At 39.2% G+C, this 27,983-nt stretch overlaps 1 protein-coding gene and 1 long non-coding RNA gene across 2 annotated transcripts in view; one reads left to right on the top strand and one right to left on the bottom strand.

The window, feature by feature from the left end:
- LOC134005422 (uncharacterized) overlaps window positions 1-27,983 on the top strand; it is a 413,404-nt gene that overhangs the window by 314,868 nt on the left and 70,553 nt on the right. The window lies entirely within an intron of this gene.
- rce1a (Ras converting CAAX endopeptidase 1a) lies at window positions 9,962-24,974 on the bottom strand. The gene is made up of 8 exons (XM_062445001.1): window positions 24,690-24,974; window positions 22,754-22,856; window positions 22,494-22,577; window positions 19,749-19,827; window positions 19,135-19,302; window positions 16,648-16,719; window positions 16,452-16,514; window positions 9,962-15,966 (listed from the first exon to the last, which is right to left on the bottom strand). The coding sequence occupies exons 1-8, from the start codon at window positions 24,848-24,850 to the stop codon at window positions 15,737-15,739; spliced, it is 960 nt and encodes a 319-aa protein (XP_062300985.1). The 5' UTR covers window positions 24,851-24,974; the 3' UTR covers window positions 9,962-15,736.

Genomic DNA, 27,983 nt, shown 5'->3' with positions numbered 1-27,983 from the left:
ATTCGGTCATAAAGCAAAGCAAACATTTGACCTGATGGTGGAGCTAGATAAAAAGAGAACATGAATGTCTGAACCAAATTTCATGGCAATTGATCTAATATTTGTTGAGACTTTTCACTCAGGAGCATGAATATTAACCTCATGGTGGCAATGGATGAAAAAAAAAAAAGAATCATTCCAAATGTTACTGGATGGATTCATCTAGTACATGGTGAGAGATTCTGATTAAAGTGGTGCTTCAACCAACCAATGTTTGCCCCAGAGCCATCCTGGTTAGTGGAGTATTTAAGTCTCTGCCTCTGCTTACAGTGTTTGCTTTCCAGTTTTAATCTAAGTGAGATGGATCGTCTCATCTGACACCAGAGTTCCCAAACTATGAGACAGTTCCTATATGAAATAAATCAAACCACATTCTGCATCTGCCCCCTTTGCATTCTTTCCTCCACCCATAGCTTTATAACATGGACACAGAGGAGGAATGAGGATAATAATCCCAGCAAGCAGGCATTCCTTCAGCATATTTCTCACCCTGCAGAGCGGAGTTATGGCTATTCACACACAAACAAGAAGTCATGATGAAAACGTTACCCTGGGGAGTTAAAAGCATTCACTTTTTCTCTGTGTTTCCAGAGACACACACACATGCACATGCCTCTTGTCCCTTTTCTCTCTCTGCAGACACTTTTACACCTCAGAGTGTTGAGTATGACCTACCGGGAATTATCAGCCTTCACAGCAGATAGAATAACAAGCCTGAGCCAGGCCTGCCCGTGAGATCACGCTGGTATGTAATCACAAAGAAAGACGGCTATGCTCACATGTTAGATAGACTGTGTGTGTATATTTGCGCCTATGTGCACATACTGAGACGGTGAGAAAGAGGTACCAGACCCGAGGGCGTGGGTTAACCAAACAGTGTTCATAACCTGCCAAGTGGATGCTATCACGGTGGCTCGGCGCGATTTATTTACTGAACCTGGAGATGGGAATGACGCCATGCCAGAGAGCCACATATGTTGTGTCCAGTGGGAGAAGAGATAACATGAGGAGAGGACAGCTGGGGTGTTTCATTAGAGAGAAAATCCAGGGGGATGGAGACGCAGCACAGATACAACACCTCTGTCAGATTTACACCACCTACAGTATCTAATATTGTTAATATTGACAGATACAACAGGAGGGACATTTTACTGTCTGTGACCATCAGGTTTAGTAATATGACGCATGAAGCAGTATGAACTGATTTTCTCTTTAGTGTGACGGCAGCAACCTCAAATTCTTCTTTTCACTCTTTCGAAACATTTCTGTGAATGAAACACAAACAGAGCAGGAAAATGTTGCCCTCTCGAATTTTTAGGGACGTTGATGATGCTAGTAATAATAATAATAATAATAATAATAATAATAATAATGCATTTTATTTAAAGGCGCCTTTCAAAGCACTCAAGGACACCTTACAAGGCTCATAAAACACAACAACAGTACATCAAACAATAAAAATCAGGTACATTTAGTGCAAAGATAAAGAATAAATATGAATGAGACTATAAAGTGCATCAGTACAATAAATAAACAAGAACGTGATTGCATAGTCAGTGTGAGACAGAGGATGCAGCTCTGAATAGGAGCGTTTTCAGGCGGGATTTAAAGATGGAGACAGAGTCAGAAGTGCAAATGTCTGGTGGGAGAGAGTTCCTGAGGCGGGGGGCAGATCGACTGAAGGCTCTTGACCCCATGGTAGTTAAGTTGGCAGATGGGGCAAAGAGCTGGTTGGCAAAGGAGGATCGGAGAGTTCGAGAAGGTGTGTAGATGTGAATCAGTTCAGAGAGATATGATGGTGCCAGGTTGTGAAGGATCTTGTAAGTGAGGAGTAGAATCTTAAAGTCAATGCAGGATTTGATAGGAAGCCAATGAAGTTGCTGCAGGGCAGGAGTGATGTGTTCAATAGAGGGGGTTCTGGTTATGATACGGGCAGCTGCGTTCTGTACCAGCTGGAGTTTGTGAAGAGATTTCCGCGGAAGAAAAGTGATCAAATCTTTACAATTTTTCAATTGTGCATCTCCACAGGCGCCAAAATGTACCATACATCTGCGTAGGGTTACTTTTTAGCGTATATCAGAGCCTTACATCAGCGTCTCAATTCATATTAGCGGGCGGCTGTGGCTCAGGAGGTAGAGCGGTCGTCCTCCAATTGGAAGATCGGCGGTTCGATTCCCGGCTCCTCCAGTCCACATGTCGATGTGTCCTTGGGCAAGACACTTAACCCCTAATGAAGTGAATGGGTAGCTTCCTCCTGATGTGCAGGTTAGCACCCTGCGTGGTAGCTGCCTGCCATCAGTGTGTGAATGAGTTGTAGTGTAAAGAGCTTTGAGTGGTCGAAAAGACTAGAAAGGCGTTATATAAGTACAGACCATTTACCATATTCTCAGTGAGAATCTGACAGCTGACCAAGCAGTACCATATAAAGCAGGATTTTTGAATAATGAAGATTTTGAAAGTGGGGGACACACAAAGAGTCCCAATGGTTTGAGTTGTTGCTGTTCTTTTAGCTCTTGAATAAAAGGGTTGCTTCACCCAAATTACAAAAACTAAATTACAACAGCGTGGTGTTTTAGTTTATGCTATTTGAGAGCCTATGGGACCTGAATGCAAAGTTTTTATCCCCTCTGGTCTTACTGGTTGTTCCCACTTTAACTATACTGATATTAAAACAACTCCTTAGCATTCGCAACTCCCTTCATTTATCTGTTATTTAACCCAAATTTTGGATGGACCCCTGAATGTGCAACTTAAAGGGGAAAACTAACAACCTCATCATCAATGTTAGTAAAGCAAAAGAGGACTTCTGCAAGGCTAGCACCACCTAGAGGTTGAGATCTTCTCCTGCTTCAAATATCTGGGCTGCACATCACAAACAACCTCGCCTGGAGCTGCAACATAGCCAGCATGGTTAAAAAGGTCCACCAGCAGCTCTACATTTTGAGGAAGTTGAGGCAAGCAGGACTGGACATTACAATTCTCACCTCCTTTTACAGGTGTGAGTATCCTCACTTCTTGTATCACCATGTGGTTTGGCAGGTCAGATGTTCTGCACTGCAATGGGTGGTTTAGTCTGCACAGCGAATCATTGGCAGCAGCCTACCCACTATCGGACATGGGCCTGCCTTCATCATGAAGGACTGCACCCATCCTGCAAACAAACTGTTTTCAACCTTCATCTTGGCAAGAACCACCAGACTGAGGAGCAGCTTCTCTGATGCTGTACATACTGCACCCATATAAATACATGTGCACTTTAAGTCTTTAAGTCTGAAGTACTGTGTGTATAGTTTGTGAAATCCTGCTCAAACATTCAAAAACACTTCTTAAGAAGACACAGTTTGTACCTCATCCAGTTTCTCAACAGAGGTTCTGTTTATCTCTTTCAGACCATCAGGATCTTTTTTCTTATTCAGTCTCACAGAAAAAAAACAGCCTCCCTTCAGAGAATATGAAAGTACCACAAGGCAACGCCTGCCCTTTCCAGTCACTGTTTAATCAGGCAAAATTAGTAATCACTCTTTCCTTAGTTTGACTTTCCTCTCTTTGGGCTGTTTGAGCTTTCTCCGGGCCATTTTAATCCCCTCCATTTTTTTAATTTAACTTTAATTGTTTTCAACTGCAGCTCAGTGACTGTGACAGGGAAGGTAAAGGATGCAGGGGGAAGATAGGAGAAGATAGAGGATGTAAAAGTTTGTGGAGAATAGATTGATGAGGATAGAGTGAACAGTTGGAGATGATACAAAGAAGCAGAGAGCAAAAGGGACAGCCGGAAATCAAGAGAGGACGGAGAATTAAATGTTGCAGGTGATAATGAATGATGAGTCATTGATCCATCTCCCAATGTATATTGTTTCCCAAATATCTACCTATATACTGTATATAAGTTATAATATCCAATCTGGGGTAAATGAGGTATTTGGATTTAGATGTGACTGAAATTATGTAAGTGAAACTTAAGTTTATTTGGAAAACTTTATGAGGTTAATGCTGCATGGCCTAAATATTCAAATTTGTGATAACCTTCCAGTGGCCCGGGCAGAGAGCAGCTTGTTACAGGCAGAATTACAATATGTATATTTGTCTCTTCTTGATTCCCTCTGCCTTTGGAAAATCCAGCTGAATTTTAACGCAGTAAAAAAACGAACAAAGAAAGATGTTCTGTTTCTCTTTTTCTCTCCCACAGCTGTCAATCATACGTTTTTTTTCTCTTTAGAAAAAAATAAAAGCCCTTAAAAATCCAGCAGGACTTGAAGAGATAAACTTGTACATGTTGAAGTGAATGAAAGTTATGAAAAGAGCTGAGAAATTTCAAGCCATGTTTGTTTTAGGTCACCCTGTGTTTCTTATTAATAGCATACATGGTATTGACATTAATATACAATATATAGAAGTTCTGATTAGATAAGAATGGATGTTCATGACCCCCACAGAAGGACTCCTAATCCTGACTTTTAAAGCTCCTGGAGACTTTTTTTTAATATTAAATATTTCTCTACCATATCAAATATCAAAGACTATAGGACGAGTCAAGCCGCAGACTATCTGTTCTTTGCTTGGGCCAGAGGAGGATTTAAAGGCAGCTTAAAGGTAAGTTAGGTCAGAGAAAGAGATTTGTGTTGGCTGTCACGGGGGCCTAGCAGATTTACGATGGCACAGCAGGGCCTCTTGATAGGTCAGCCATCATCTCACGTGAATTCAGTACTTGTAGTGGCATGCTCACCTTACCTTTGGCACATTTCACTTTGTATTGATCCACTAGAGGAGTGTTGAGTACATCCTCTGCAACAAAACACCAAAATTACCTAAAAGGAGATCACGTTTTTTCAGAATGAAACGCTAGCTATTGATAACATCTGGTCACATCTGTTTTCTGTCAGGAGATGTTTCCACACAGAATTGTTCTTTTAAACTCATCAGTGTTCAGATGCAGTTCAGTGATTCTCAGTTCAGTGAGGGAAGCTTTGTTTTGCTCAAACACTGGTTCATGACCTGCTGCTTCAGCCTGCAGCTCATAAAACTGACAGTGATTCAAGCTTCCTAATGCTGAGGGCCCAATTTCTTTTTACAAATGTTTTACAGCAGCTGCACCCAGCTTGAACTTTGATTCTGAACATCCCTTTTTGTTGTTTTGCTGTAGTGGAGGACGTGATGTTGAACATGTTCTTTCAGAGTGGTTGAGGGAATTTTTTTTTAAAACTGCATTGTATAGTCTAGTCGAATGGGTTGGTTTTCCCCCTCAGTGTGATTTGGTTCAGCAAACATACTCGCACCAAAGCAACCACACAGAGACCTTTTAGAGGAAGTGGTCTCGGTCTGGTCACAAACAAGTTTGTCGTGGGAATATGATCCAACCAACTACAACAACTCTGGGATAAAACATGAGTGTGATCTGGTCCGACCCGGTTCCTCAGATGTGGTGGAAAGTCATCTGCACAGTTGAGTCAGAACTTTTTGAGGAGATGGATTCTTTGGTTTGCTGTTTTGGATCCTGGATTCACCTGGATATTCAGTATAACAGGGATGTACAAACTATTCCAAAAAGGTTCATGTGGCTGCAGGTTTTCATTCCAACCAAGCAGGAGCAGGCTTAACTCATTTACTCAACTGATTTCAGTCTTCAGACAGCTGATTGGTTAAAGTAGCCGTATGTAAGAAATACATTCCAAGTGATCATAAAATGGCTCTAATATGTCACCAGACATTAAGGAATCATGTTAATTTCAAACACTGATATCACTGACAGTAGTAGTCCAGCCAGAATATTCACATTTGAAAAGCTAAGTGGCAGCCCACAAGCAATGTTTATGTTGTCATTTTCTCGTATTTTGGATTTTCTCTTAGGTACGAACAAAATTTACGAGTGGTGCCGACCTGTCGTACCTGTCACGCACAACCAACCTGCAGTCCTCCAAAGCAATAAAACACGACTGTTACTGTCTAATTGTCTAATGGCAGTGTGCCAACGATATCATGTCTTTTGGGGGAACTCAAATTTTTCACACATAACACCTCCGCACGGGTATCAAGACCAAACAACACTGTATGATACAAGCCAAGCACGATACGGTAGCTATACTCTATACTCTACAGAGTGATGTAACCTACTGTATCTGTAAGGATTTTTCTTCTTTTTTTTCTGTCACAATGATGGCCTTTTTGACAGCCTAAACGTGCCCCAAAAGGCACCAAATTTTGCACGCAAGCCAGACCTGGCGAAAAATTTGATATTTAATGGTTTGCATTAATGGGCGTGGCAAAATGGCTCTGTAGCGCCCCCTTAACAAATGAATAAAATTGGGCCCCTTGCCACAGATTGACGTAGACAAACGAAACTCGGTACACAAGTACGTCATGTCAAGACTCACCAAAAGGTCTCTTGGACCCATACCCTAACACCAACAGGAAGTCGTTTTGAATCAAATTGTCGATTTTGCTGCCGATTTTGGCTTCATATTTGAACGAACTTGTCGTACGGATTTCATCCCATCCACTTCAAATTTGCACAGAATCATCTTGAGACATTGGAGATGAAAAGTTATCAAAAGCTTTTTTCCCCCGTCATTCCTGGTTGCCGTGTTTCGCCATGAAATTTCAAACCCTCATAACTTGACTCCACATGGTCTGAGCTTTTCCAAATTCCATATGCTTGTTCAGCGTCCCGGTCTGAACACATGTACAGTCTCATATTTAGTGACAGTCATAGCGCTACTTACTGGCGACAGGAAGTAACTTGCTTCATTCTTTCACTAATTACTCCCATAATCTTAAGTATTTACACCTGAAATTGACTCAGCTGAGACATAAGACCTTGGTGATGCTACATTCTGAAACTCATGACCCATCATCAAATACTGTTGCCATGACAACACATTGAACGCCATGAAATACGATTACAGTTTTCAGTGGCAAGGGATGCCTCCACGGTCACAAAACTTAACACACACGTCTGGAGTGGGTTCATTTAACATCCTATATACTTCAATGGGATGGGCGTAACTAAACAGCTCAATAGCGCCCCCTTGAATATTTCAAAATCTAACCACCGCATTACACATTAACATAAAAGAATGAAATTCGGTAGGTTTATGTGTCATCTCCAGACACACAAAAACACGATTTGGACCCATACCCTAAGTCCAAAAGGAAGTCAGCCATCTTGGAAAAACTGCTCAAGTTTGGGTTTTTTTTTGGCCATTTCCATGACTATATCTTAACGAACTCCTACTAGGGATTTTATCCGACTGACTTCAAATTCGCTCAGAAACATTTTGAGACATTGGAGATGAAAAGTTATCAAAATCTTTCTAATTACTCATACCTGGTGGGCGTGGCAGTGCCAACAATTTCGATCCATCACAATACAGCAGGAAGTCCTTATATGTAACTCCTACAGACATTGTGTGATCTACACCAAATTGATCACGCATGTAGAGGGTCCCGCCCTGAACACATCTATATATCAATACTGTGTCATATCCACAGCACCACCTACTGGACACAGGAAGTCAGCCTCATATGACAAACATTATCCGATTTATATGAAATTTACAGGATGTGTTCTCCACATCATACACTACAGCATGACATATAATTGGTGGGTGATCTCTAGCGCCACATAGTGGAAACAGGCAGTTTGAGTTCACCACATCACACAATGTTCAATAAAAGCCCGGGTGCCAAGAAGTCTACGTGCCCACTGTGTCTGCCCTGCGACTGCAGCATGCACGTACGGCATTTTGGCTGTTTTGGGGCGGTGCGTGGGGGGCGAGGGTCCGTTCATCGCTGCTTGCAGCTTTAATTTTCTGATTGTTTCACAGCCATTCCGTTCAACAATGAGTAATAATAACATACACATTAGCCGGTCAACTTACACTGTGCAGACATCCCAACTCTCCTGGAAGTTCCGGGAGTCTCCCGCTTATTGATAGCGTCTCCATGACGCCCGCAAATGAGATATATTCTCCTGGAATCTGCAGTGAAAGAGCAAGAGCGTGCACTAGCGCGTTGTGTGTTTGTGTGACTATAAATGCAGCGTGTGTGAGAGCAAAGCGTCCTTATAACTCTGTGTTGCCGCTGATTAGACCGATCGCACCCCAGACACCTAGTATAACCCCCCCCCCCCCCTGCAGGTTGGGATGTCTGACTGTGGGTCACGTCCTCACTCCGCATTGTGTATGTTGCGCTCGTCTCGCGTGCGTGCATGATCACGTCCAACAACTGTTAACCCGCGTCAACGTCAACTCAACAGTGTTTTGAACGTGGGCCGCAGTACCATTTCTAAACGCTTGGTGTCATGTGTTTAAATCATGTGTGATCTTGATTGGTTGGAACAAACACCTGCAGGCACACTGCCCTTTATGTTTATGTTCACCAACCCTGCTCCCGGAGAGCTACTGTCCTGCATGTTATAGGTATGTCCACCACTCTAACACACCTGATTCTAATTATTAACTCGTTATCAAACCCTTGACAAGCTTCAGCTGTTTGATAACAAGTTCATTATTAGAATCAGGTATGTTAGAGTGGAGAGAAACCTAAAACATGCAGGGCAGTAGCTCTACAGGAGCAAGGTTGAAGACCACTGCTTTATGGAATAGTTTGGACATGGCTGGTATGTTACTTCAGCTTTTTGCAGAGAGAAATTATTTTAACATGAATTGCATTTAAGCATTCAAAATTTGGTTTGGGGTCTTTTTTAAAAAAAAAACTTTTATAATATGCTTCTAACCCCCAAAGATGGGAGTGTAACAATTTGAATGGGCTGATGAAAATGAATAAATAAAAAATTTTTAAACTTGAGGTAGACAGATTATGATTTGTGATTCATGATTGTGCAACTCCTCTCACTCTACAAAGATTCATAGATGAGACTCCACACTTGTTGGAAAAGTTTCTCTTTAATTAATTTTCATTGGTGTTGTTTGTGCATGTGCATGTTTGTGGTACTGACTATTTGCTTTATTGCCTAAAAGTTGTGATTATTTTTTATGTGACCATTAAAAAAGTCACTTTCCATTAAGAAATTAAATTATTAATGCATGTTTTCACCTTCTATATCAAAAAAATTCAGTGTATCACAAAAAAGTGTATCTTCAAGAGACAAAGAGCAGTGAGGATGAGAAAAATGAACTGTTAATACATATTAATGAGCTAGCAATAAGCACACACACAGGCTGATGTAGAAAACAACATTATTTATTTACAAATAGATATTTTGCAGAGTGATTCCAAAGTTTCTGTAAAAGATTGTCATACTAAAACACGCTTCTGTGGTCTCTAACTTCAACTGTACAACAAGTGTGACACAGTGAGCATTAAAATACATGCACATATCTGTACACTCTGTTCCTGTCACCAAAATAGATCTGATTACAAAATATATAGTGCTCAATATAAACATCTGTGAAGTTCTGTGGCACCAGCTGACTCACGATTTATATTTCAGAAGTTCTTGAAAACGCACTTTTATTTTTTGTTGAAACTATGCTTCCTCTGGGTGTTTGTGTATTAAAATAACGGAGCTGCTAAAGCTTAGCAAAAATAGATTCTGCAGTCTCTGTTGGTACGGCTCTCTGCATATTATTACAGATGTGTGGACTCTGCATCTGCAACAGCAAATACTGATGTGATTGTTGGCTGAGGATGTTGTTTGAGGACAGTGGTGTTTTTTTTCTTTTCTTACAGCAGTAAAAGGCAAAAAACTAGAGTTCCACCTCATCATCTTGCATTTAAGCCAGTGACAGGAAACTGACAGGCTCAAGATCAGGCGAGGACAGAGTATAGTTGGCGAATCGATGACAGCGTGCACAGAAATAACATCTGGAGAGTTTGGCTGGATAAGCGTGATCGCACACTAGCTTTGATGTGTTCCTCTTCTTACAGACAAATTGAATTTACTCGCACCAGCAGCAAATGATTCAAACTACAAGGTTGATCCTGTTAACAGTTGTCAGCACGTTTTAACAGGATGAGAGGAAGGGGAGTGTTTCCCTGTACAAAGAAGAGCTCCAAGGAACAGAAACAGCTCATTACTCTACATCAGTTTCTCAATCTTTGAGTTGGGGTACCACTTTTTTATTATTTCTTTATTTCTTAAAAAGAGATGATTAAAGCCACTGTGTGTAGGATTTGGAAAAAAGCTAAGACCCAGGGACACAGAATTAAGGACTGAACACACACTGTATTACTCTACATACTTTCCTCTACCAGCGCTCACTGTTCACTAATTACCTACTGATGTTTAAGAGCTGTTTTCAACTAATGATTCTCATTCATTATCAATACATCCATTAGCTGTTTGGTCTATAACATGTCAGAAAATGAAGAAAAATTTTCTTATTTTGTCCACAACACAAATATATTCAGTTTACTATCATACAGGAGTAAAAAAAAACAACCCAAAACTGAAAATATTCACTTTTTAAAAGCTGTAATAAGTGAATTTGGACTTTTTTTCCAGTAAATAATGACTCTAAATGATTTATCGATTATCAAATTAGTTTGATGTAGCTCTAGAGGATGTTCTTGTGAAGCAGCTATAGCTATAGAATCTAAAACCAGATGTGAGCACGTTTTTTTGGACATACGCGGTGAGCAGATGAGTTTAAGGCATGGCAGTGAGTAATACTGCAGGAGTGGATAAAAAGCTGCAGACGTCAGACTCTCACTTTGTGAGGCGCAGCGAGCCTTCAGCTTCACTGAAGAAGCGATGTGAGGTTCATCTCAGCACAGGTAGCCTGCCACACCTTTCCATTAAACAGTGTTGAACCAGTTTTCACCAGAATATTTTCTACAAATACAAATATATGGCTATATTCACCTAAACCCTACACATAGTGGCTTTAAATAGATCTGAAGGACATTTATACAAAATCAATCTCCCTTGTTCTTAAAAGTAGAAGTACATGTGATATCTTGATACACACTAATGGCTGGATTCATGGGAATTTTAGGACATATAAAAAAAAGATTGTGAGCAAGAAGAAGTGGAGAGACCCTGACTTAGACCTTCATGTGTCATTAAAGCTCTACACTGACACCCAGACAAGCTGATAAATGTCACTCAAATTGCCTTAATGTGAGTATTTTTATATAACTGTGAACATGAAGGGTGCTGAAAGTCACAAGTTTTTAGCAGAGCAATCAAACGTTCAGGATTTAAAACAATGTGGGAGTCTCAAACTGTAAAAAGGAATCTAGCCTCAGTGAGAGTCTCACTGCTTGGTTCCTCCCTCTCTGCATCAGTCTCCTTCTATTGGGTCGTAATTGCGTGGAAGCTAAAGGGAAAATAAGTTAGGGTGAATTGGTTTTTCCAGTGACAGATGAGTGATGTCAGACAGACTGATAAACAGAAGTGAGACATTCTCACAGCAGCGCCGCCTCTGACAAAGAAGTGCTCTGACGCCCTCTGGTGTCAGCTTCAAGTAGGTACAGCGCAACTCTCATATTAAAACAGTCCCACATGTCCTAAATTGTAAACTACCAAGAACAAATGACTGATCCATATAAATAATATACATGTGTGGCCCTGTGTTTACTATAATATATATAAAACAGATTCAAAAACGTTACCACTCACCCCTCAAATATACGATTTATTGCTGAAGACCCAAGCAGCCCATTTCTTCTTCACAGTATGAATATAGCTTATAGAGTGTTTTGTCTTTTTTTTTTTTTAGTTCTTTCAGTCAGAAACACCTCAAACTGTGAGCTGAAACTGATGTGGAGTGAAAGGTTAACGAGCCGATTAGTCTCCAATGAAGAAATGATCGTCTATGTATGTAATTCTGTGGACTCGCAGCAAAGACACTGATTCTCTATAAAGCAAAATTAAATATCAACATAGCCCGCTCCATGTAAAAGCAATTAGCTACACTAAAAGCCCCCCCCCCCACCGCAACAAATACACAGCATTGCGCAGATGTCTAGTGCAAAGAACCAGAACTGTCTCGGATTACATGTCAAAGAAAGGTGAGAACTCATTGAAACAACTTGAGCCTTATTTTCAAAGTTTTGGCCTCATTTCTATCAGTTATGATGTTTTCCTGTCAAATTTCAGTTTTATGATGTGATGAAGCAGCAACTGACTGGAACAGAGTTGCACAGGGCAACAACATAAGCTGTCAGATCTGCAGTACACAGTTTAACCACATTATCTGAAGCCTCATCTCAACATACAAGGTACTTTTAGTCCTAGACTGTTCATGTTGACGATGGGTCAAATACACAACTGATCCTTGATGAGATGTACTGACTCAAAAGATCATTGTTGCTGGAGGGATCTGCGACTGCGGCAAATGATCATGACGAGTAACTATGTGAAAGTTTCCTGCTGCATTCTTATTGGATACCACTCTTCTCCGACATCAGACTTGTGTCTAATGTGGTCCATCTACGAGGATATCTTTTTTTTTAGCCAAATCAAATACATTTGACAGTCTTGGCATTGCACAAACGTCAGTGGCATTATGCGTCAACTCAAGAGGTTTGGTTTCAGATCACAAAATGTGTATCTGACAAATTGTGGCAAAAGATGTGTAGTCGGAGGTTAACTTTAGTGTGTGCTGCATTCACACAGTTTCCCAATGCAATGAATGTTTACTGCAGACATTCAGTTGCATTTAAGAAGAATAATTGAGTTAAACTGTGGATTTACTTAAAACATGTGTGACTGCTTGTGTTGCTGCCCTGTTTGAACCCCATAAGTACCTGTGTTAGGGATTAAGTAGTTTCAGAACTGATAGGTATGATGACTATGAAAACAAGACCCAGGCTGTAAATGAATGAGTTTCCCTCTCAGTCAGGAATGTGCTGGTGGCCAACTTCAGTGTCATCTAGTACATGTATGTATGTATATATATATATGGCTCTGTATTGTGAATATTCAAGTAGCAGCATGCAATGTAGTGGTTAGAGCATTCTTGCCGCTATTAAACTACACCTGAGTGTCGGGGGGTTTCAGTCCCCTGCTCATCACCTTCACTACAGTTAAAAGCAACACATAACTGAAGCAAGAGACCGAACTGGAACAGTGACTGCTTTAGAGGTTGTGAGCTCTTGTGTGTTAAGATGCATGGAATGGACAAACGATGAGAACATTGGTATATGAAAACAAGGCATTGAGGCCATTTTAGATCCCCCCAAATAACAGCTGGAGCTTCACAACTTTATCTCCAGCTCTAAGACTGAAACGTACTCTGTAAGGACACAAACGCATAAGCTTCAAGTCGATTTCCGTGTTGCGGTGTCTGGAAATAAGTCGCCTTAGTCACGCCCACTCACACCAACAAGAGCAACAAGGAAATTCAGTTGTGTTCTGAACACTTTAGAGAGATGGGAGTCTTTAGACACCAATTCTTACTGAACTCTACAGCAATTCCATAGACATGAGTGGACTTCAGTGTGACATTCCACTGTTATAATTGCTGATGTGACCGGGCCTTTACACGTGTCTGCTTTGATTTGTGCTTGTGTTTGGTTTTTCACGACTGTTCTGTCATGACCAACCCAGTGTGACCAGTCTGTCTCTGTATTGCCCTCTAGAGGAACCAGTTTGTTTTACTTGCACACCTTCAGATTATAGAGCCGGTTTGTCTTGTGTGTTTGTGCACTTACATTAGAGTATTTTTCAGACTTTAAGAACAATGACCCCCTAAGCAATCCTGTCACCTCCCTTCACCAACAACGCAAAAAAACTACCAGCACTGAAACATGCAGAGGTATATAAATAACCATTAATAATCTCTCTACATACAAAACACTGAACCTGTTCAAGCAGAATGATCCTCTGAACTGTCTGAATTCAGATAAAGGAATAATTCCAGCTGAAATGTCACTGTTAAAAACAATCCTGTAACATTAAAAATAACTATCAGTAATGTCATTATTGACCACTTTGTCTGACAGGGTGTTTTTTTTCCTGTTTCTAAGTGACAACTCCACGCCGAAGCGTCACGACAACCTTCCTGTACTCGGGTACAGCTGCTGCATACCAACAATCATAGAGGAGAGATCCCAGACTGAAGAGATGCTGACATGTCCAGAATGTCCAGAACAAGCCAAAGCTGACAGCAGCTACTTCCTCAGGTAGAAGCTAAAAGCATTAAAGGATCATTTCAGTTTATTACGACATGGTAGAATTCTGCATGGGCGTGAAGCTGAGACTCTACCTGGCCCATACCCACATCTTTTAAGACCTGACCAAACCTGACTACTACTGCGTAATCTAACTTAATTTATGTCATTCATACTGAGCGCACAATAAATACATATGAAAATAAGCAAGGTTATAGTTTGGGTGTCAGAACTCTACAACTAGGGTCTTATTTTTGGAGATTTGAGATCATAGCACCCATCAAAGTAATTGATATCCTCACTACAAAGTCTGACACAATCATACAAGTTAGAAACAATCCAATCAGATTATTCAGATTGTGTATTTGAAGGTAAAAATGAAAGCGAGAGCACCCAAAATGTTGGAAATGATTACTTAATTATTACCAATAATAATGATACTGATAATAACTATTATTAAAGTAGTTTTTTGGGAGAACTGTACATATTTGAAAGACTAAAAAACTACACATCATAATTATATACTGTCCCACATTCATTTTTTTTAGCATAAACTTCTAATAAATCAAACAGATCCTGTAAATTATTGTTGTTTTTAAAATGCCGCACATAACAGCTGTGTCATATGGTGTGTCATCACGTTGGAAAACGCCATTTAACCACACACGGGACATATATAGCAGACTATAGGTGGGATGTGCCAATCGGGTGAGAAAAGTCAGAACGTTGCTCTATTTTTGTGAACAGCTGGTGCTACAGATGGGTGTTGGCCTTAAGATTTCTCAATCATCTTTGGCTTTTCTGTATCAGAGAGAGTAATGACTTGTTAGTTATCATCTGATATATACACACTGAAAGATTTATCTGTGGCAGTATCATGTATGGCTGTATTGGTTGGTCTCTAGTAATAATCCCTCTCTACATAGAAGAACCAAGTCAACTGTGATCGATGTTTACAACACACAGTTTGGGTTTTAATTTTGATGTTCTTTTTCTCTTTCAACCTGTCTGACTGCTCGTGTTTCTTGACCAATCAGATGTCCCCATGTTTCCAGGTTTCTGCCATTAACTTCATGATCTCAAAACTACAAAAAACAGGACTTGAGTTGTAATAAACTGGAATGATCCTTTAAGGAGACGAAGAAGGCCGAGTGGATGCTGAGGTACGTTATGACATCACACGATGATGGGATGAGAGGAGGAATAGTCCTTCGCTGTTCTGTTTACACTAAAACCACAAACAGGAGTGGCAGTTCTCCTAGGACCAGATGGGTCAGGTTCAGTCCCAGCAGCATGAGCCCCCCAACCTGACTCACTCTGTGTTAAGAGTATCAGCTATTTAACTGAACTATGTCATGGAGACAGATTGACATATGAAGGGTCACCCTGACCGTATAGAATGGCTCCAGACCTCCACCACCTCTCCGTGGCAACTTAGCCCACATGGCTGTTAGCGCTGTCGATCCAAACTGGACCTGACCTGAACTCTAACTTGGCAAAAAACAAAGCAACATCCTGGACTGCTTCATCAGTCACAGGCAGAGAAAGGACAGAAGAGAACAAAGTGTGTGAGGGAGAGAGGGGGGGAGAGGGGGGGGGGGGGGGGGGGGGCGGGCTGGGATCAGGAGAGGCAGAGGGAGCTGGGGGAGGATGTGAGAGTGCAGACCGGTGTGGGGAGGCCGTAGAAGGAGGGGTCGGTGAAGGGGAAAAGGAAGAAGAGGAAGAGGATGACCCCCAGCAGGTAGGAGGAGAGGACGGTGATGCGGTGGGGGTGCTCCATGGCGGTGCTGATGGCGGGGAAACCCATGTAGTTACAGAAGGAGTGGCAGAGCACCGGGCCCACCAGGTGACCTGCAACACATATGAGATCAAATGTTTAAAAGACTCTTTCCTGTAACCAGGGCAACATGTACAATATAAAGGCTCACATGTGTTAAGTGTTGAGCAAAAAATAACCAAAATTGGATAAAAAAAAAGACAACAATAGAATAGTCATAAGAGATGCAAAACAGAGACTATTTTATTTAGATTTTCCTACTTTAGCAAACAAATTGGGTTTTTGACTATTTCATTTGTAACTTGAATTTTTGGGACATGACAGAATCTGGTCTGTATCAGATATGGGCCAAAATCTCCCGAGACGATGATACTGTATGAGCCAAAATAGTTTCCTTCCCTTAATTGAGCACACTGTTATCCTCTCAATGACCCAATTACTACATGTATGTGATATCTGGATAATAATATCTGATGGAAGCTATGTGGGATAGCTGAAGCCTTTTCAGTAGGCTTTAGTTTTTTTATTTTCAGTTAAGATGTAACTCAAAGTGTCTCACCTGTTCTTATGAAGATAAAGGCAGTGTAGGCTCCAAACACAGCTGTGTAGGAGAACTGGAACACTGTTGAAGAGCACAGAAACATATTTATCATCATTATCATCATCATCATCATCATCATCATCATCATCATCATCATCATCAGTCAGTCTGACACTGTGACACACACTCTACTCTGTGACTGGACAGTTCTCACCTGCAGAGAGGAAGATCCCTGACAGAGTCCCCTGTCTGAAGCGCAGCAGCTCGATCACATGGTGGAAATGAGCTGGAGAGGAGAGAGAATGTCAAACATGTCTGCAGCAGCAACTGTGTGTGAAAAAAAAAACCTGCTGAGACTGCTTGAAAGCAATAATATCAGTGTACTGAGATCAGGGTTGTGAAGATTACTGTGGAAATGTAATAGGTTACAGATTACTAGTTACTCTATTTATAATGTAACAAGTAATGTAACTATTTCAATGACTGACATGGATACTGACATGATTTATTCATTTCTTATAAAGCAACATTTATGTCTCATGTGAAAATGGATTCATTAGTTCATGTAGATTTTGGAATATAAAATAAAGATATTTGATGAATGAAGAGGGCTTAATTGGTACTGTGAATCCATTTAAGCACATGTGTGTTCCAAATAAACCCACATCATTATTTATTTACGCAATATAAAAAAATATTGATTTCAAAGAATTAAAAACAGCAATATATGTATTCAGTAACATGTTCAATATTTAAAAAATGAAAATCAACTGAACTGTCTTGTTATTTAATGGTGGATAATATAACCAGACTGGAAGGTTTTTTGGCAGCAGAAAAGTAAATAATTCAAATCTAACACATTCCTATTAATGTTTAATTTACAACATGCTCATAATGCTCTAATTAATATAAGCAGAAATATTCAAGAGAGAGCTACCACAGTATAAACAGTATGACACATCTGAAGGCTGACACTTCTATTGTTTCAAAGTAAACATTAAAATAACTACAGGTGCAATAACTGTCAATGTCTATATGTTACATGTATGATATTATATTTTTACTATTTTGTTTACTTATATATATATATCCTGGCGAGTGGATTCTGCCAAATCAACTTTAGTTGTGTTTAACATGTAATGACTATAAAGCATTTCTTGCTCTTTAAATATACGTCATTTGTAGTTAATTATCTAAAACTTGCAAAAACACTGTTTTGGTCCTTTAAACCCACACTGATGCAGCAAAAACATACATATGTGGTGCACAGACTGGATGCAATGATGTACATCAATTCGATGGATTCTATTCATTTTCTATGGAGAGCAGGAGATGTGGTGGCGTGGTGCATGATGGATCCAGTGTGGTGAGATGACTATCTGTATTTACATAAAACACGATTCAACCTCAACTTTATGCAAATGAGTCTGTCCAGCACAACACACCTGGCTCACAAAACTGATCAAACTGTCAAACTAAGCAGTGCTGATCAAATATGAATCAACACTCTGTTATTGCGTTACAGCGCCTACATATCTGAAGCCTTACGTATAACAGAATGTCCCTCTTCCCTGTAGACACAGAATCACCAACAGTCTTGCTTAACCAGAATAAGCCTGTTTCAGTTTACTCCAGAATGTTGTTCCACAGGTTTAACCTCACTGTGGCTCTTCTGTGTCAGGCACAACCCAAAGGTGCTCTCTTTTTTTTCTCAAATCTACCAACCACTGACCTCAACCTGATGTACTCATCATCATCATCATTTTTATTACATTAAAATCAATTAGAGTTAAGATAATAATATTCTTTATTAGTCCCACGATGGAGAAATTTAAATATCGCAGCAGCAAAGTGAATAGTAAAAAAGTGTCAATAAAAAGAATAAAGAACAATAAATAATAAGTACACAAGCAAAGCAAAAAGTAAATAAGTAACATTGATGTTGAGTGATGATATAAACCGAGTTGAGAATATATAAATATATCAATATTGCAAAGTTGAATTGTAAAGAGAAGTAGACCTAAAATACTGACATTACACAGTAGTGAAGATGTAAACCATGTTAATCTCATTTTGATCTGAACATCCACTGAGAGGTTTGTATAGCACATTCATCCAGAGTAACAGAGTTCAACCAGGACCCTGAACCCTGTTCACCTCATCCAGGAAATACTCACAGCTACATTACACTACATAGACACTGTGTCTTTTATCTCAGGGGCCACACATGAGATTCTTGTTCACTGACGCCAATTTGTGATAGAAATCTTGAGCTTGTCAATTCAGAAAGTCAATGAGATGTGGATTTCTTATGGAGGAGAAGAAAAGATTTATTGACAAATACAAACTTGATGGATTGAGGAGACAACAGTTAGAATATAAAGTTCTGGAGTATATCCAATGAAATGGCTCACTGCATTACACTGAGAATGGTAAATACTTTACTATACTACTTTCTTTGTCTCCAGTGATTTCCAGTGGTTTGCTGTCTGATTCCAGTTTACACTGACCAACAAACCACTTCTCCAAAACACAGTGTGGATTCATTCAGTCTTACAGGAACTTTCTTTACACAGCAATGTTATATATTAGGCTAAAACTAAAAGGGTTATAATGTATGGTGAATATATAAGCTACAATTACCCATTAGGACTTGAGATGTGAATGACTGCAGATGAATTGTGGTATTAACAGAACTTACCCACTCCAAAGAAGAGCGGGCAGGTGAAGATGGCAGTGGTGGGGCTGGTGCAGGGCACCAACATGGGCAACATGCACGCCCTGAATACCAGCTCCTCTGTTAACGGAGCCACCACCTGATTCCTCAACCAGCGCATGTCACTAAAACACAGCATCCAGAACCACGGGTCTGCAGGAGGACATACAAAGAATGGTTCTCTGGTAACTTAAGACTAAAAACAGACAAAAAAACAGTACAACAATAGAAGAATAAATATTAAAGTTAAATTAAGTCACTGTGTCCCTGGACACGAGCTGTAGCAGCCTCAGGTTTGTGTTTGACCAATCAGCCATAATCACTGGAAAATCCTCCCCAATAGTTCCTGGGCCATCAGAAAGTTCTAGATTATCCAGTCTTTCTTTTTGAAAGTCAGAAACTACGGCAGAGGAAGTAAAACCTTACTTCCTCTTGTATACACACAGGTAAAGTTCTTCAGTTCCTCAAAATGTTCTTGAGTCCCTGAAAAAGTCCCTGCAGTGGTAATGAGCTCTAAAAAGATTGAACTGTGGGAGATAAACACTTGATGTGACTGACTCAGACTGCTAAAGAACAATCCAGAATGTCAGCTGTCTCACCGAAGGCTACCCGGATCCCATCCATGAAGCTCCAGGGACAGTCCATGGCCAGCTGCATGAGAGGGCCCAGAAACAGGACCTACACACCAAGACCACAAATGAAACACTTAATGACTTTGTATTTGACTGACAGGTAAAAAGATAGTCTTATTAAAACTATGAGTACAACCCTTCTCACTTATTAGATGGTTCCTCACTCCTTGCTTGATCTTGAAGCTGATTGGCCATCTTGAGCAATTATTTTCTGTTCTGAGCAGCTATGAGTGAGTACACATGAGAGCAGCCTCCACCTTTTATCAGTTATTGATTGGATGTTGCAGCTGATCAGACTGATCTGATACATCAATAAACTATAAACTACAATAAACTAACCTAACTAAACTACTTCCATATGACATATTTGATTTGTTTAAACATCTGTGCTAATTGTCAGTCTGATTGACAAAAGAACCATAAACAACTTTATTCTTTTATTAGACAGATTCTTCTGTTTTCTACAGAAGTGTACTACTGCCACGCCAGAAAAAGAAAAACGCATCAGTACAATTTTTATAACAAGAAACTTATCACATTAGAAAGTGAAACTGATATTTGAATAAGGAAACGGTGTGTGGAGAACAGATGGGAATATGGCTCATTTACATGATTTGATGAAGTTCTACTTCATGCTTGAGTTGAGACATAGAGAGATTCTGCTGTTATTGAGCATGGTGGATGATATTGTGATAAGTATGCTTACACTTAGAAGGATTGTAAAATGCATGGGGCTGTATACAGAGGGTCAGACTCATTGATCCTGCTGTACAGGATACATGAGTCCTACCCTCATTGATTTCTCATTGATCTGATGAGCACCACAGTCTACAAACACTAACACACACACGTTAAGGAGCGCACAGGTTGTGGTGTGACTCCTTTTCAGATCTCTGTCTGTAGATAGTGCCCTAGTTCTAACAGCTGAAGGAAAATAATGACATCAGATAGAGGACATGGTGTGTGCCCCTCTCCACTCTGCTGCCAGAGACCAACTATGACTCACATGTTATAATGAGATATATTTTGCATTATAACGTGATACTGAAGCTTTTTTATTTTTTTTGGTGTGGCAGCAATACATTTCTGTAGTTATTTCTCCCATCATTTATCATCACTTCCATTCAGTCACATGTGAGGCTGAGTTCGGTTTGATATGAGTTATATCATTTCAATTTTTCCTGAAACATTTAGCCTGATAATTAACTTCCAGTGTTCAAAACATATTAAAAATTAAAATAATGAATTCACAATCGGAATATCACTAAATAAAGATGAATGCATTCTGTCAGTAGTCATGGTTCCTGTGCCTCTGAGCAGGAACAGTACACAATATGAATCCAGAATGTGCAGCTGTTTGTTAAACAGGCTGCAGGAGGAGTAGTGTTAGTATTAGTGGATGTTGCTTCATGCTTCAAAGGCTTGCTCATTTCTCTAAAAAAACATATTTCCTCATTTCTTCTCTCCTCTCATGGTTTGGTTGTGTCTCTGTGAACCTTCAGTGGGAGGAAGTAAGAACTGAGATGTACCTTATATCTGATCATTTACACCAGAAAAGAAATCAACTATGTCCTGAAGTGTTCATTAAATATTCAGTTTCCATTAGCACAGCTGCTCCTTAAATGATAAGCCTGCTTATTTCTATATTTTTCTTTCTTGTGTGTATCAAAGCGTTACATGTCTTATCCCTCTGTGTCAGAGAGCTCTGTTAAAAACATGTCAATGAACCACATTACTGCACTGCGTCACATGTTCTTTTTATTACTTCGAACACACACACACGCTAGTTTATTTTCCCTCAGCTGCACACACACCGTCCTGCTGCCAGAAATCCTTACTAGAACACCAAATGTGGATTCATTTGCTGCTGAAATTAGACCCCAATAAAAGCTACAGTGACCAGCTATTTTAAGAAACTAGTGATCAAAACCCTTTTATAATTTTGAATAGATTTGTGTCAGTAAAGAAAGTATTGAGAGACAGATGAACACAGTGTTGGTTTGGACCTTTTTTGTTGATAGTAAGAACAATAGTGAATGTTAAAACTCTTCTCCTTTAATCCAGGAGACTTTCAAATTGTGCACCTGTCTCTTTCACCTCACACAGTGTCTTTACTTCACTTCTCTCCTTCTATGCTTACCTTGAGCTCTCCCACACACTGCCTCACACTGTGAGAACCTACATTCTGTGAGGTGCAGTTGTTAAAAATAAACCTTGATTCTAACAATAACCTGAGACTCTAGGAAAATCTTAAAATACTAAAAGCTGTGCTGCATCAGTATACTCTACAGTGTCACTATAATTCCACAATAAATGCTTATTCATGTGGAATTTTAGTGTACACTATGAAAAATATAGAAGTTTTACACTTTTTTTTAAATTATCAGCTGAAGTTTGGTGGAGGACCCAAAATAATTTTAATAAACTTAATATTTAAAAGTTAAATGAGTTAAATTAAGCATCTATCTGTAAGCACACCTCATTTATAACCTTAGTTATTTTGGTTGTTATGGCAAATGTATTCGACTGCAAGAACGCAGCAAGTAAATAGCCATATCTGTTGCCATGGTGATCACTTGGTGATGCCACTAATAGTCATGTTACTCCTATAATAAGAAGAGCTCTTTACATGTGATGTGATTGGTGTTTCATTTCTGGTCTACTTCAATCCATCCAGTGCATCATCATCATTGAGCGTAGTGTGTTTCTTACCATGGTGAGTAGCAGAGGAAGAACAATAGCAGGAATGAGGCCTTCAAACCGGATCCCCATGAGAGCCAGTAATGATGGGACAGTCTGAGAGACACACACACACACACACACACACACACACACACACACACACACACACACACACACACACACACACACACACACACACACAAATAAGTAAGGAGCAAACTGCAAAATGACACACAACAGTGCATTCAGAACCAGAGGTGTTAGAGCTGGTTTGTGACACACGGACTCACCCTGACACCTGTGAATTCTCTCCACGCCCACACAAAGAGCGGGGACAGGCCCGACACGATCAGTACACTGGTGAAGCGTCTCTTTATCACAGCGGGGTGATCCCTGAGAACAGAGCAGAGGAGACCATCATCAGCACCACACAACAAGCTGACATCAACTACATTAAATACAGATTTCTCTTAACTGGTCAGAGCTACTCTCATTCTGTCATATCTACCTTCCATTAAGCTATTATTTTAACACACTCCAACAACTTTTAAATGTACAGCATGTTTTTAAAGTTTTTGAATTTTATTATGAAAAACGCTTCAAGTCAAGAGTGTTTTCAAGTAAAACTGAGTTTGGTTTGAGAAGTTCTTGCCATAAAACACAGAATGGAGCTTTATCACGGTAACATGAGCAAGTTATCTACATACACTAACTGAGCAAATGTGAATGGAGAGGCAAAAATAATAGGAACACTTTTTAATGCAATGCACTCTAGTACACCACCATCCACTATTACCCCAATAATAAACAGAAAGTAGAATTATGACAAAAAAGCTTCTTAAAAGTTGAATTTGTGGCAGAGCTGTTGTAAATAACATATATAAATATACATGAAATAGTATTTTTATCATTCTTATTTTGTCCTGCATGCATTGGTCTCATTTTTTTCTTTTCTTTTGGTCATTTGTTTTTTCTCAGTCTACACTGTTTTATTATCAGATTTTCGATTAAACTGTGAAGCACTATGAACTGCATTAAACTGGATGAAAACGGCTATATAAATAAAGTTTGATTGAAGAAGACTATTTATTGTAAATTCTCAGGCTGCATCTTTCATTTGAAATTGATTAATTTACACCTCCATGTTAGGATGAGTGAAAGCTGGACATATAGCAGTTGTACAAGTGTTGTTTTTCCAGTGTGTGGTCTTTCGTTAAAGTATAAAGTATTCTGTATGTTCTGTAGGAACTTAGATGTGAAACAGCCCCAGTGTGTCTCTCATGTGTTATCTTTAGAGACTGACCGATACTGGATTTTTGGGGCCAATGCTGATACTGATACTAGGGAGTAAGAATCGATATATCGGCAAATAATCTTATATATACAGAATATGTACATAAACACATTTTTTAATGTGGTTATCAAACTGTGAAAAAGATACATAATGGAGGCCATGGTATTTAACAGTTTAAGAAATAAACTTAATTGAAAACAGTAGATTTAACTGGGAATGTATATATTAAACTTGAATTACAAAAATAAGGATTAAATATAAATAAAATGCTCTAAAAGATCATTAACCGGCAATGTGTGAGAAACCCTATCTAAAAACACTAATGCTGCTCTGAAGGTATTTCTAGAATCCTCAAAGACTTATCTCGATTAAAAAAAGAAACTGTCGGTTATGAACTTATTTCCCAAATTGTGTCAGCTAGCTATAAAGACAGGGGCAAGTTGGGAAACAGGTTAACAATCTTTCTTATCATTGATCAGGCGAACAGCAGTGTTTCAAATGACCCTCTGGATTTTTTCCTCTGTGCCTGAATGTGAGGCACAAACTGGGGCTAGAGGTGAAAGAGTCCAGCACACAGGTGAGGGGTCCCATTTCTGCCCTTGGGACCTCCTGACAGGTGAGTCCAGCTGTAGTAAAGCTCCAGGTGTGGAGTCTTTAGTTAAATAACAAACTGCGTCATCAGTGTCCACACAGCGGCGCTGCTGGCGTCACTGTCACACAGTCAAAGCCTCATTTCAATTGTTAGACAATTAAACACGTATATGTTAAATTAACTTAACACTAAAACATGGGGGATTATAATAATAACGATGTAAGAAAGATTATAATATAGCTGAATTCCGCCAAAGAGTGCAAAAACAACATGAATGCAGACAGACAGTGTGTGTACCTGTGCACCATGTGATATGGCGCACACAGGTAGCAGAGCTCACCGCGGCAGGTCGCTCCTCCACACGTACAGACTGCCCACATAAGAACAGGCGAGCAGCAGGCAGGACAGCACCGACACCCCGCATAAACCCTCCGGAGGCACCAGGGTTCCACTGCTGTATTTCATGTCCTCTGTCAGAAGCGAGACGTCCTCCTCTGCCATGACAACCGGCGGCTGAGACGACACCAAAAGACTAGCATCTAACGGGCTGAAACACCCGCCAACATGAGCTGCGAGGATGTCAACACTCTGCTTTCAAAACGGGAGCTAACGATGCTAGCTGAGGTGCTAGCATATCCGGCGCTGTATGTAAACGTCATGGTTTTGGTTTCTTCTTCTTCGGCGTTTTGTGGCTGCTGCGCTGACAGCCTTACAGCACTGCTGCCATGTTATAGAGTTTAATGTCTATTATGTTCGACTGTTTCATTAAAAATAGAACCATAGTTTGCTATTTATAATGAAACATTAAATTAAAATGATGTGTTGGCTACAAAGGAGATTTTTCAGTTGAAAGTAATGATTTGGAAAGCTCACTGTAGGGTAGATTAGGGTCATGTGGGACACTTTTTGCAATTCTGACTTGTTTACCTTATTTACATATGAATCCAATACATTATATCAACACCTAATATCATTATGAAATCCCTGAGATGTTTCCTTGTTAAATCAGAAGACAATTTTTGGATTTTGTACTCAAAAGGAACATGACACTTATATTAATGTTCCTCGTGCCAAATTGTTTCAGAACTTGTGGATTTTCTAATGTGTGTAATGTTCAACAATATAACTTACACAGGATGCATAGTAGTTAGCTTTAAACTAATTCAATAGAAACAGAGATAAATGCACTGGAGCTTAGTTGTCTCACTTTAGTCAATGTCCTACATTACCCTAATCCACCCTATATATAGATTGTCTTAAATGAAGGGTAAAACACAACAATTCATACAGAGACAGTGACAGTCACAGTGTCATTTTCTTTCAAAATGATGGAAAAGGAGTGAAATGCTTCATAAATTAATGTTGAATAATTCTCTTATTTTGTAGACTAATCCAATACATTTAACTTTTATTTGACTTTTTTTTTGTTTAAAAATGAGGCAGTTGACGTGTTAAATTCATATTTCTTATAACACGTTTTTAATTGTTAGTAGCCATTTTACTGGTAGGAAAACATTAGATTTTTGAAATGTATTCCATGTATTATTACTCATATTGTCTGTAATGGGGTGGTACAAGAATGACTCCCAGGTCTGAATAAAAAGGATCATATTAATAAAGATTTTATGCTAGAAGTGGGAAAATATGTTTTTTGGAGGTTTAACATGTCTTTCATATTGTGGATTTCTTTAAAAAAAAAAAAGACAATGATGAAAATTGGCACCTGTTATGCACCCCAGTCACATTAAACCACATACAGGAAGTGAGATTAACATGCATTGCAATGTAATGTGAGAGCTTTTTTAACCATAAAACAAAATTCAAGATAAACTGGTTAAAATCTCTGAACATATTAACAAGATCAACATAAACCCCCCATGTCCTATACACAAGTCACACTGTATTTTACAAATGAAAATCCACAGACAATCTCTCATGATAAGAAAGATGAATCTTGCCGTAATAAATGGAATGTAAACATATGTTCTGGTTTTACTGAAGTCAGAAAAAGAAAAAGAAAGCTATGTCTGCTGTATTGATTTAGTGGATGTTGTGTAGATCTGCTGACTTAAACTCAAATATAAGAAATAAGAGTTGAAAAAAAAGAGAGGAGAAATAGTCATAGTTTAAATATCACTTCCAGCAATTTGCATGATGCATTTATACACCGTCCGAAATTACAGCTACAAGGCCTATGCGTATTTTTAATGTGACTGTGGCTTCTTTGTTTTCACTTTTTGTTTTAGAAAGCTCAGCCTATTTCCACCAGATGGCGCCAAAGTAGGAATTTTCAAGCGCTAGTGGCTGATGGTTTTAAAGGGGCACTCTGCTTATTTTACACAAGAAAATAACCATACTCACCAAGAGGAGTAGCACTGAGCTGTTAAAAACAGTTATACAGCATACTGACATCTTCCCCGTTGATCTCATAGTGATGTCATCAGGGTTATTTCAGGTTATTGTAAGATTTCAATTTTTTGACAGAAAGCCTGTGTTGCAAACACAGTGGCATTTAAGGCAAGGAGTGTGGAACAAAAAGATGTTGTTGCATTACTGGAAATGTAGAATACAGTGATTGTGGTGTTTGAGCTATGCAGGGACTAAAAGTGAGGATATGCTTCAATTTTGATCCTAATCAGAAAAATTATAGAAATCAAAAAGGAAAAAACAGGGTGGATATGGGTGATGGGACACTTTTTGCAATTCTGACTTGCTCACCATATTTACATATGAATCCAATACATTATATCAACATCTAATATCATTATCAAATCCCCAGATGTTTCCTTGTAAATTCAGAGGACAATGTTTAGATATTGTACTCAAAAGGAAAATTGCAGATATATTAATGTTCCGTTGTGCCAAACCGTTTCAGAATTTGTGGATTTTGTAAACTGGGACAGTTCATGCTTAAATCTGGGATACTAGTTTTTAGGCTTACAAATACTTTGTTATATACAAAGCAGCCTTATCTGCTAAACCATTCTGAAATGTGCATATCCATAATTGGTAATTTGATTTAGTAGGCCTACCATTTTTTTGTTTTTTTTGTTTGTGCTTTCTTCATTGCATAGGTAAAAAAAAAAAAAAACAAGCAGCCTGTATGTTCACATGTGTAATTTTAAACAATATAACTTACACAGTACGCATATACTAGTTAGCTTTACAATGATTCAATAGAAAAAGAGATACATGCATTGGAGCTTAGTTGTCCCACATTACTCTAATCCATCCTACAACAGCTATGTGGTGACTCAAAGTGTTTCTTATTCATGGCTGAAAAATAAATATAAATGAATATATGTTTTATTGATATTTACATAGTTTAATGTCTGTTTAATGTTAAAGAAATGGACAGGTGAAGAAAAATAAATCTGGGAATCTTTTTGTTAGTCAAATTTTAATCTAAATTCTTGACTCATCAAACTCTGACTTATCTGCCTTTTGCAGATATAACAGCCACATACACATTTATTCTACAATGGTAATTTAATATTATCCAGGAATTTCTTTTAACAGCTGGATGACTGTGCTGACTATGACTTGAAGACTATCATTATTTCTTCTCAGGTTCTGGCTCAGTCTGGAGTGATGTTTTGGATCATTATCTTGCTGTAGGATGAACCCCTGACCA

The sequence above is a fragment of the Scomber scombrus genome, chromosome 23 (genome assembly GCF_963691925.1).
Source record: "Scomber scombrus chromosome 23, fScoSco1.1, whole genome shotgun sequence".
Lineage (NCBI taxonomy): Eukaryota > Metazoa > Chordata > Actinopteri > Scombriformes > Scombridae > Scomber > Scomber scombrus.
The sequence above is the reverse complement of the archived record's forward strand: the minus strand, read 5'-3'. Positions and strand labels throughout refer to the sequence as shown.

Coding starts and splice junctions, on each gene's coding strand:
- rce1a (XM_062445001.1), bottom strand. CDS start 24,850: ATGGCAGAGGAGGACGTCTCGCTTCTGACAGAGGACATGAAATACAGC. Junction 16,720..19,134: donor CCCGCTCTTCTTTGGAGTGG/GTAAGTTCTGTT, acceptor TCTCCTCTCCAG/CTCATTTCCACCATGTGATC. Junction 16,515..16,647: donor AGGGATCTTCCTCTCTGCAG/GTGAGAACTGTC, acceptor GCTCTTCAACAG/TGTTCCAGTTCTCCTACACA.